The 11808-nt window shown below is 40.3% G+C and overlaps 1 protein-coding gene across 1 annotated transcript in view; it reads right to left on the bottom strand.

The window, feature by feature from the left end:
* Window positions 1-514: 514 nt before the first annotated feature.
* Window positions 515-11808, bottom strand: part of abca12 (ATP-binding cassette, sub-family A (ABC1), member 12) — a 65172-nt gene continuing 53878 nt past the window's right edge. Inside the window, exons 61-71 of the mRNA XM_075479838.1 lie at window positions 10410-10572; window positions 9998-10251; window positions 9413-9617; window positions 8752-8861; window positions 8295-8445; window positions 4879-5013; window positions 4220-4323; window positions 3830-3922; window positions 3606-3711; window positions 1801-1938; window positions 515-1331 (exon numbers count right to left, since the gene is read on the bottom strand). Of these exons, the coding sequence (XP_075335953.1) occupies window positions 1227-1331; window positions 1801-1938; window positions 3606-3711; window positions 3830-3922; window positions 4220-4323; window positions 4879-5013; window positions 8295-8445; window positions 8752-8861; window positions 9413-9617; window positions 9998-10251; window positions 10410-10572 (1564 nt within the window). The 3' untranslated portion in view covers window positions 515-1226. The remainder of the gene's footprint in view (window positions 1332-1800; window positions 1939-3605; window positions 3712-3829; window positions 3923-4219; window positions 4324-4878; window positions 5014-8294; window positions 8446-8751; window positions 8862-9412; window positions 9618-9997; window positions 10252-10409; window positions 10573-11808) is intronic.

Genomic DNA, 11808 nt, shown 5'->3' with positions numbered 1-11808 from the left:
TCATTTTTTTTTCATTATATCTTAGCTGTAACAGAAAAAGCTTAAAATAGCTTTGTCCAACTAGATCTCTGATGTTGTTCCCGGAATCTGTATGGGTGGGGTCACGGCCCCTGAGTGCGCCGGTTCGTAGGCCTACTGGTACCACTGCTGCCTTCAATTCCCAGGCAGCCTCCTCGTGTTTCTTCTTCCTGATGTTGCTGCCACTTGAAATTGCTGCATCCATCTCTACTGCTTTCTTCTGTAGGTTGTCGAGCACCACAATGTCCCCTTGGTTATTCATCCCCTACTTATCAGTTTGTATCTGGAAGTCCCACAGGATCTTAGCTCGGTCATTCTCCACCACCTTTGGAGGTGTCTTTCATTTTGACTTTGGGACTTCCAATCCATACTCTGCACTGATGTTCATGTACGCTAATTCTGCCACTTGGTTATGGCGTTCCACGTATGCTGTTCCTGCAAAGATCTTAAATGCACCCCAGAGTAGAAACAGAATAAAAGGTTGACAACATTAAACTGGACTGCATCAGAACTTGAAAAATCTTTATTAGAATTATAAAAATAGTCTTTATACATTAAAGACCACATAATGAAAGAAAGTCCATTAATTATTCTATACAGTCATTCCAATAGAGAGATGTGCCCTTGGAGGAACTATTAATGAGTAAAGGAAAAGGGTATATTGAGTTTGAGTGTGGATTTTTTTCTTTTGTCAAGTTTAATCAAATAGATACAATTAAATGTACTTCAGGTTTTTAAAAAGATAGCTCTTCACTTGTCATATATTGATTGAGTGAGTGATTTAAGGTGATATGCAATCAGGGCATACCAGGAATACACAACAATTCAAGAGGTGAACAGTACCCCAGCCACAGAAAGAAAAATCAAATCTTCATAAATAATTACATCAAATTTAATCAAAAGTAAACCTGCATGTGGAGTCAAATGACTTGTAAATAAGACTATATTTTCAACTTCATGTGTACATTTATGAAAAAGTGCAGGTCTTTTACTTCTCATTCGTTATGTCATGGGGTATACACAGAAATGTAATTTTTCCTTCATTTGATCAGTCAAGAGATTTATGAGAAATAATCAGGATTTAAGAAACAAATATCTTATCATCTTATTTTACACACGTATTTATGGGCAGATTTACTAAAAGTGGACAACAATTGCTTTATCTCACAGTGAGCAAAAAAAAAGCCAAGACGACATGGCAGTTTGCTCTATGTATGTACTTCTTTAAAGGAGTCCAGGCCATCGCACTCGCCTTCGTCGTCAATTGGTACGTTTTCCATGCCAATCTTTCCCATGGCAAAATTAATGAAGACCTGTGGAGATTCAATAATAATGTAAGAGTCATGCCAACATTAAAAGTAATAATTTCCCCTGATGTGAACTGCGATTTGAGCTAATAGGCTGCTCAGCTTCCCACCCGAACCCCCCTCTCTTTCTCCTGGCTGTGGTGTCTTCCAATCCCAGACCCCCAGAGGGTTTAAAGTGGTTGAAGAATATCAGCACTGGCTGCATATACAGCTCATGGTTTCTTCCCCGAACTCATATTCCATTTATTTTCCCTCAGGCATACCCTCTGTCAGTTTCCCTCTGCCTCTCTTAAACTTTCTCTGCTCTGTCTTTCACTCCCACTCAGCTTTCTTCTGTCCCCGCTTCCCCTCCTGCCCTCTCGCTCCTGCTCTCATCTCATGTCCCTTCACTCTGTCCCCAGCTACCACCTACCCACCCCTACAAAAGCCACAAGCTAGTTCTCCCTCTCTCTCAGTTTATGTCGCTTCTTCTCACCTCATCCAGTGTGGTCTGGCTCACAGAGAAGTGTTTGATCTGCAGAGCATCCTTGCTGGACTCCAGCTGGTCAAAGATGTCAGCAACTCCTCCAGGAGCAATTGGTACATGGTATTCCACCATGGCGGAGTGCTGGTCCTGCGTGTTCAGAGAGAATGCAGAGATTAAAAGTTTGAAAAAAAAAAAAAAGTCAATGCTCTTAATGAAACCACAATAGTGTAAAACACTGAATGCTGCCCAGAGAACTCATTAAACATCAGCTGAATAAAAATAAAAAATAAATTCCTGATTGTTCAATTTAACTAAAATGATTTGCTGGGAATCAAATTTATTTTTATGCTTGTTAATACGCAGAGCTGAATGAACCTGGATCACCCCACATCCTGATGCAAACAGTTGCCGCTAATTTTCAGCGAAGTAAATCAGAAACTTGTTTCTTTTTCTTTTTTTTCCAAATGGGTCATTAGGAAAACATGTCAAGAACACCCCGTCAATACCCGATTACCAGGTTCTTTAAAGCTTCAATAATCAAGATAATCAAATTCACAGTGACTCAGTTAAATGACTAGATGTAAAGTGGAAGGGGTTAATTAGTGTGAGAAATGCACCAAATTACTTTTCTGTTTCAACTCACTTTCACCATTTTACCACAACTTAACATCTAGCAGCAGGGGGAAACAGATCTCATTACATAATGTGAAATAGCCACTTGGATCCACGGCATGAAATGTTGCAGTTTCACAATGAAAACTCAGATTTTACAATTACAACTCATCCTTTCCACTGTTCCTTACAGAGATGCAGCGCGCCAAAGTTCAACATCTTCATGCGTGTTCCTGTGCGATAATATCCACTAACTGGTGTTCATTAAGCCACAAACACCTTTTTGACGTCTGCTAGATACTTCACATCCGCTAAATGTGAAAGCAAACAAGAGTCTGCTGACATTTCTTGTTTTTTAGGATTAAACAAGGCAGTATGTCATTGCTGTGTTTTCAACTTTATGGAAAAGTTTTATTTAACGCTGTATATACATAAGGAACCAGGAAATGTAATTACAGTGACACTGTCAAGCACTGCTTGATTAGATTCTCTTGAGATTTTTTAAATATAGCAACTAAAAGAAGCGTCAAGGCAATATATATAAATGTTTATGTCAGCATGTTTTTGTAAGAGGAGTTTGATTTGACCCTTTTTAAATGCTGAATATGTTTTACTTGTTCTCTGAGTTTTGTTGACTGTGATATAAATAACAGACGTTCCTGTTTTTTCATTTCATTTGACATTTTTCTCATTTCATTTTCACTGAAAATGGAAGATTAACATTTTGAGTGAGTGTTCCTCAAAGCAAAAACCTCTGATAGCAAAAGATGTGACGTTTAAAGAAAATTAATTAAAGAAAAAAGGACAAAGCGTCAGAACTATAAGGTGCACACATATCCATGGGACATAAAATTCTGTGGCTGTATCTCTTTTTCTAATGCAAGGGGCAATATTCCCACCTTTTATAATCCTTAACATTAAAATGATCCAAAAAGAAATCCCAAAATTTTCCAATTGGATTACATTATCTGACATGGATCTGACATTATCAAAATATATATTTGTTTATTTATACATTTTTTAAGTGTATAAAGTATAATTTAATCTCTTTAGCACTCTAGACTAGGAAAAAACATTCACACAAAATCCCAAACATCATCTACAAGAAATCTACAGTCACATTCCACCACAATAATCTATATTCTTTTTATTTCTCCTCTTCCAAGCACTCTTGACTACTTAGAATAGCTGAAAAATCTCACCTTGAGATAGGTACTGGGGAATCTGTGCTGCATCAACCGAGTGATTGCCTCTGCATCACAAGAGGCGTCAGCCAAGTACATCTTCACAGTGAACCCGCTGCCAAACCTGTCCAAAGGGTATTTTACAAGCAAAGCACTGTTATTTCATGTCCGAGGGGTAGGGGTGTGGGTAGGAGAGGAGAGGAAGTAAACGGTGGGCTGAAAGATGAGCAGAGGTCACTAACCTGTTCTTAATGTGCTGCAGGGAGCCCAGGCATTGGAAATGACCTTTCACCATGATGGCAAGACGGCTGCACAGTGCCTCACACTCCTCCATGCTGCGATACGGAGACAAAGAGAGAAAGATAAAAAGGTCATACAAGGACCCTTTGAGCTTAGAGCAATTAGTAAGGCTTCCTGTGCATTTAATGTTACTGTAGTTCTTATCTGCAGGACACTGGGAGGGAAAATGTCCAAATTATAATGTGCCAGAATGCAAACTAGCTCTGCACAAAGTATCAAGGAATGTCTTTGTATGTTTAGTCTCACGTGAAAAACTGTGGTGAATGGGATTTAGGAATGTTTTGATCAAAATCTCGTTGTTGAGAATAATCTCTGTGTGACACACTCCTCACCTGTGCGAAGTAAGGACCACAGCGCATTTTCCTCTCACTTCCTCAGAGATGATTTTCCAAAGGTGACGCTTGGTACGAGGGTCCATGCCAGAGCTGGGCTCATCCTGTGAGTAGAGAAGGAATGAGAAGATTATACGGCTGCAGGATGATGAGATCAGAATACAGAGAAAGGAAAAAAAAGGGGGATTATTAACAAAAGCAGCATGAAGCAAACACATTGCAGTACATGGAGTGTGAGAAGGGAAGGGGGGTGGTGATAGAGTAAGAGTAATCACTATTCATAAATGGAATATAAGAGTGGAGATGAGAGGGCTTCTGTTAAAAGCAATTAAAGAGGAGGGGAATTAAGGAGACACAGTGAGGAAAGGGATGGAGAGTGTTGAGGTACGCAGGGAGGAAGGAGCCAGCTAAAGAGACAAGAGGATCTAACTGAGACATAAGGTAGAAACAAAATGTAAGACTACAGGGAAGAGCATCCTAGGGTAAGCAGACTAATTAACTGCATGAGATCTTTCAAGTAAAGGGGATCAATATCTACTTTACTTCAAAGACTATTGTAAGAACAGCAGTGTACAGTTAGCCTAGAATTTGTTTTCTGGCGACCAGTCAGGCAATTCAATGGGCATCTGCAGCGCTGTGAACAGGTGTGTCCTCCTCACCAGGAGCAAGATTTGTGGATGTCCAACGAGAGCCAGTGCAGTAGAGAGCTTCCTGCGGGTGCCGCAACTGTAGCTGTCAGTTGTGATGTTTCTGTGCTGATTCAGCCCCAGTTTCTTCAGGAGGTAGTTCACCGCCTAAAAGGGAAACAGGCAGGGGATTACACAACGGATGAGCAGAATAACAAACGCCGGTTATGTTTTCACTAATCTCAACTAAAATGGCGCAACGCAGATGAGTTACACTTGTTTTTATCTGAGAGAAAATAATGGAGTCCTCCAATCTATCCCTGCTGCAAACTCAATACAGGAGGGGTGCAATGGTCTTGCAGTCATCTTGTGAGTCAATAGCTCTCAGGATTGCTCTCCATGTATGATGGAAAAAAGAAAGGAAAGGAAAAGTTTGTCAATTTAATAGACTATGCACTTTCCTAGCTTTAAGCTTTGGAGGAATAAAATCACCATTGTTAACTTCAGCAGATCCAAGCAAACATAAAGGAGAAAAGTTAATTTTCCAAATATTTAAATCTATCAAATGGATGCTTTCTGTAGAGGTCCAATATGCCACTACACATACTTCAGTGCCTGTTCACAACAGGAAAATGTGGATTTACAAGAGCAGAGAGCATCGAGTGGTGCTACTCCTTATTACCTAGTTGATATTCATGTTCTTACAGTAATTGCCTTCCCTTATGCTGTCCAGCACAGCAACACAGTAAATTACATGAGGTGTCTATCGGCCCCGCTGCCATGCATATTTAATTTTGTTTGCACAACAATGATGGCTTTACTTGGTTACTTTTTTCTATGTAGACTCTGTGCAGTCCTTGGGGCTGCAGGAAGTGATGAAGCATAATCCATTTGGTGCATGTCAGTTTATCCTGTGAGAGCTAAAACCAGAAACCTTTTAAGGGGTAATATGTGACCTTAAGAAACTATTGTGAGCAGCAGCACATCAGTCCAAACAAACAGCCCAAGACAGAAGCTGAAATTTACAGGCGCAGCCTTTTAAATATCTCTCACATCTCTCTATCTTGAACAAAATCCAGCCAGTTTGGACTTCAAGCGTGTCAACCAGTCTGGGAACCATGAGCTTAAGCAGCGTTTTGAATGCAAGAATCTTTTCCAAAAACTAGGATCTTTGAGGGTGAGTGCTGAACATGTCTGGTTGGGTGACAATGTATTATTTCCTCTGTACTTTTTTCACTGCAATTATGTTCAAAGGCACAAATAAGAACACCCATGACTCATGAAATCGCCATTTGTGAGAACAAAGCCATGAATCATAGCGATAACATGTTCACAGCCAATTGTTTAACAGAGGTTATGTTTCTAAGGCATGAATACAAACACCCACAACCCAAAAGAAATGTATAACATGAGCAGATTTTGACTTAATACAGCTGAAGTGTGCTTCCTGGTTTAACTGTCGGTTTGGGCAGCTAACTGGCATTACAACCCCAACACTCCTGTGAGGAGAGACTTAGACAAACTTAATTAATTTGCCTTATATACCCTGCACCTTTGGAAATGTAAAAGTCCCAGGACTTCAATATTCCTGTAGCTCTTAAAAAAATCTATGGGGCTTTTAATTTTGGGGGAACTTTTAGTTAAAATATGCCTTAAGCAGGATATACGAGAAACATAGAGGGAGAGAGGCTGCACGCTCTCGTGAGAACATCAGTACATCCACAAATAGCAAATAGTTACTTGCAGCTGTATTGAGGTTTAAAATATCAGCCAGCATATTAAAATATTTATGAATCGCTGAAAAACGCTTACCTTTTATACAGATAATTATATCACTATCATACTAACTGATATTCAATCAGTTATGAAATATGGAAATGTGGAAACCAGATCAATAAAGCAAGCAAATGCAAGAAATATCTCCTTTTACTAAAGACCCTCTGCATGTCCTATTTTAGGGCATTTGCCTTTGGTGGGTTTTTTTCTTCTTTTTTTCTGTTTGGTTCACTGATCTCAGTTAACCGAACGCTGTCTGTAAAATTCCATACTTTAGACTAGTACCAGAAACATGTCATATTCTTACAAGGTTCAGATCAAAATATGTTGTTCTTTATGTTCTCTCATAAAAGCCATTTTCCATCACCTTTGGTGTAACAGCTCATTAAGCCGACAAAGCCGTGTCAATGCAAAATGACCCCATTAAGACTTGTCTCATTATCCACAGCTGGGTGAGTGTCAGTGGAAGACATCATAAGAGAAATTCTATATATAACCTCATCTTTGTGAATTAGCCTGACACCACTGCTGTGGCCATTACAACCACTGTTGTCACTTCCCTGAGCAGAGAGTCAGGGCTGTAACAACAGCAGTGATGGTGATTAGTGCCAGACAGATCCATTTCTCGGCTGTTTTCTCGGCAAACTCAGATTTGCCATGACTAATGCAGTGCTTGCTGTCACTCCTTTTGAGGTATATGTTAGCATTTCATCTGTATGCACATCTAAGAGTAACATGATCTCAGTGAATATATATATATATATATATATATCTTTTCTGAAAGGCCACAGAGTCAGCAATGCCAGAGTCAGCAACAGGAACAGGTAAACTGGTTAAAACTAAAGGAATGATAGATGATGCTAAATAGGGAAATTATTGAGGAAAACCTGTTTCAGTCTTCCAGAGATTTCAGAAAGGATTCGAGGTTCACCATTCATTAGGACAATGACCATTAGCATACTGGTAAACATTCAAACGTGTTGGAATGGACAAGTCAAAGCCCAGACCTCAGTCCAACTGAGAATCTGTAGCATGGCTTAAAGATCGCTGTACACCAGCGCTTCTATGAGATCCAGCAATGTGCCCGCCAAGTGAGAAGTAGATCGAGGGAAAAGTTAGAGCAAGGAACAAAGACCATACAGGTTGACAGACAGACAGATCTTCTTTAATTTATTTCTGAAATGTTTCCTAAACTCCACAAAGCTGCTTATTTTCTTTTTGTTACTCTGCTGATTCCTCTCATCTCAGCCGCACTGACAGACAGGCACACTAGGTAATCACCACAGAAGCAAGATTGATTAGTTCTCACAAAGATAAATGAGAAGAATGGAGCGAAAGTGACACATCTAATAAGTTCCTCTCCCTACCAAAGTCTCATTTAAATACAAATTTGTATGCACTGATACAAACAGTATCAGCCTAATTCTTAAGTTTGGACTCCAAGCCGAGCTGACAACAAAAGCTTTTCCATTTCGCCCCCGACTGTAAAGCTTTCAACACACATCACTCAACACTTCACACGCTCTGATTCAGTATGCACGAAAGCAACAGCTACTAGTCTTGGAGTGAGAATGCACCCTGGAATTCATATCAGATCTGGCGTCATTTTGTGGATGATGCTGTCACAACTCAAAGCTTTAAAAGACAGAGCAGAGTCTGCAAGTCTTCCTTACCCCATCTATCTCCCGCTTTGAGATGCCACGAATGCGAGCGTAGAAGTACAAATGCTCCTCTCCAGTAAGCAGATCATCAAGTGCATCAACCTGGGGACAGTAGCCGATGTTAATTCCCTCGTTCCTGCACTCCATGATGTCTACCAACCGCCTGAAAAAACAACGACAACAAAAAAAAACAAAAGAGACACGATTATTTACAATATTATTCAGGCTGTCACATATTTAGTCTGACACTATGACATAACCAGTGAGCATTTCAAATATGATTCATATTTGACTTAAAAGTTATGCAAACAGTATTCTGTTATACATATACCAATATCACTGCACATCAAATTTAGATGCAAATGATAACAGTGCTGGAACTGGAAAGTAATAAAGGCATAAATAAATGATGTGAAGATATCAGCCGTGTTTGTGTTATGTGAATAAAATGAATCATTGTACAGCTTACCCGTCCCAGTCCCTGATCTGTGCAGAGCCATCAGTGGGGCTAACGTCTCCGGTCAACATCTTGAAGGTGGTAGTTTTCCCTGCCCCGTTCACTCCCAGCAGGCCAAAGCACTGAAAGGCAAACGTTCATTTCTTAAAGCATTTGAGTAATAAACAGTTATTAGAGCGAGTCGCGCACTGATGAAACAAAAATACACTCATAACCAACTGAATGATGTTCCCACAGCCAGTACAATAATTGAGACAAGGAATTAGCTATTTCTAATTCTGGCATAACGGATGTGTTTTTTTAGTCCAGTCTGAAAGATGAAACATTTTAACTGACTTAAGGAAAAACGCAAAGTGCTGGGTAAATTTTCATTGGCCGTTAAACTTTTTGATGCTGTTACAGCGGCCTCCAAATCCTAAAATGTGCTTGCTAGTATATGAATCTCAATTGAAAACTGTGCTGAATTAAGAACATGAACATGAGTGGGCAGTTTTAGTCAATCAGACTCAGTGTACTATAAAGGTGGGAGTGTATCAGTGTAAAACTCAGTAATATTATGGTGCAGACTGTGCGTTTATTTAGGAAATTACAGACTGGCTGCCCGCATGAGAAGTAAGTAATTAATGAAACCACCTCACTGCCTTCAGTTTGAAACCATTCTATTATTACTCACCTCTCCAGCAGGGATGCCCACAGACAGCCTCTTGACAGCATGGACCTTTTTCTTGAGATGTTGATAGACCTTAGTGAGATTGTTGACCTGCAGTAAGTCTGAGCTGGCAGCACCACTGGACACTCGCAGATGCTCCGCCGCCACGTCCTCATCCTCGTCCTTAGGAGGAACCTGGTGCACGGTCTTCCTGCCCAAAACTGCATCCCTACAATGAGAAACAAAGGTTTTGTTTTTTTCTTTGTTTTTTTGGTTTTCATATATATATATATGTTTGTAATTACTGCTTGGTGTTATAACATTTGAGTTCTTGATACTCTGTTACATAGCAACCACCAATCTGCATATCATATGCCTTTATTTCATCCCACATTCATGTTCTGAGCTGCAAGACGGCAGCAAATCTTTTTCAGTTCGAGCAGAAAGCAAAACCTTTCGATACGGAGCACCATAAAATCCAAAAGCAAAGCATCTGAAACTGATCTTGGTACAACATTCTGTGCAGAGAGAACAATCTCAATTGTATTAAAAGCCTGAATTCCACTAACATCACATCAAATTACTACCTCCGGTTTCTGTTTTCCTCACCTTATTTTGCGCATGAGAGATTTGTTGAGCAGGAGACGAAGAGTGAAGAAGATCAGGCCTTGGATGAATGAAGAGATGAACATCCAGCCCAAGCTCTCTGTAGAGAATGGGTTCTTGTAGGCGTCAATTCCGTAGCCACTGAGAATCTGAACCTCAATGTTCGTTCTGGCCAGCTCCATCAGCCCGTTCCCAAAGTTGAACTGAGGGAAGATGTGGAAGGCGTAGCACAGCTTGTGGAAGATGTCGTGGATTACCTACAGCGGGTGGGACAGAACAGAGGATACTGAAAGGATCTGGTTGGATTCAGGGAGATGTGAGATATATTTGCTTATTGGTGAACTGAACTGTGCATTTAACGTCTTCAGAACAGGTTTCTAACAAAGGCATCTTGAATGCGGCAGTTTATTCTGACCTCTGTGTTGTGGTGTGATATTTGACCAAGAAAGTAGAGGATGGAGGTAGATATGATGGTGTTCACAGTGATGAAGAGGTTGATGCACACGTAGCTGATGAAGGCCATCTCTGTGTCTTTGAAGACACCTGATAAGAGATACATCCACGGGAAGGTAGCAAACCTGAGGAATCGAATAATATGGAGTATTTTAAACACACAATCTACTAAGAATAACTATACACACAACTTGAAAAAATACTCCTGCTGTGATCTGACTGGGGCAGCTTCAATATTGAAAATATACAAACATGAACAAAGTTGACATTGAGAATTCGTATGGTTTTCCTCACAACTTCACATTCTAAACTGTATCTTTAAATGAGGTGGGTAAGACCTTTAACTGAAGAAACAGTGGCTGTGACCCTGATGAAAACAGGCACCAAAGAATACTGACAAAGGAAGGAGGAAAATACCACACCACGAGGAGGGTAAACATTCAGTCTCGATGCCAAAATAGACGAAGACAAATGACTTCTCTCTTTATTCCCCAGAGGAGGGCAGAAGATCTTTTCCCTTTTTTCTCTCGCGTAATGTGCTACTTCTTTTGATTGGGGTGTTTGGGTCAGTGAGGAAAAGAGGAAGAGGGGAAAGGAGAAAGAGATAAAAAACACAAAAGCAGGGTGGGAAAAGAAAGAGACAGACACAAACAGATAGAGCCAGACAGAGACAAAGCATCTGTGTGCCATGCCCGAAAAAAGGTGCTTGGTAGGCAGACTGTGGGTGCCAAGCCATGACAAGGAACAGAAGAGAGAAGGCTGCAGACCAGACCAGGTGGGTGCAGCCTGACAGATGGAGTACTGCGATTACTCATTGCTTGGGAGGGAGACATCTGTCTGATAAATGAGAAGGAGAGTGCTGACTTGGCCTTCAGTGATATAAGGCTCAGTTTGAGGCCTGCAAACAACAACGGCAAACACGGGAGCTAAACTTCACCTTCAGCAGCTGAATGATTTAAAAGGAGCCTTGTAATAGATGGGGGCATGACACATCATTGTTTTTGACACCGTTTCAAAATCTAAATCTCTTTTTTTCAGATTGATTTAAAAACAAAACAACAGATTACAGTTAACCTCTATCTCACACTAAATCATGTTGTTATTGCCACTCCCTCTCCCTGGCATCTTCGGCTTGAATGAGATAAACTTGTTGGCAGAAACTTTCTCATCAGGTTTTCAGTCCTAATGCCATCTGTCTTTGCAAGAAATCTTATAACAAAATTAGCTGTGTTTGAACATTTGAACAACAGCAGCCTCCTTATGCTCACTGTTTGTCAATTCAATCTAGCAGCAAAGTAACACCCATTAGAGGCTAGAAATCTCAGCGCATATGTGAGGAAAGGCTGTTGTAAATGTAGAAA

Source organism: Odontesthes bonariensis, chromosome 12 (assembly GCF_027942865.1).
Source record: "Odontesthes bonariensis isolate fOdoBon6 chromosome 12, fOdoBon6.hap1, whole genome shotgun sequence".
NCBI classification, from domain to species: domain Eukaryota; kingdom Metazoa; phylum Chordata; class Actinopteri; order Atheriniformes; family Atherinopsidae; genus Odontesthes; species Odontesthes bonariensis.
This window is presented reverse-complemented; position numbering and strand designations above follow the sequence as displayed.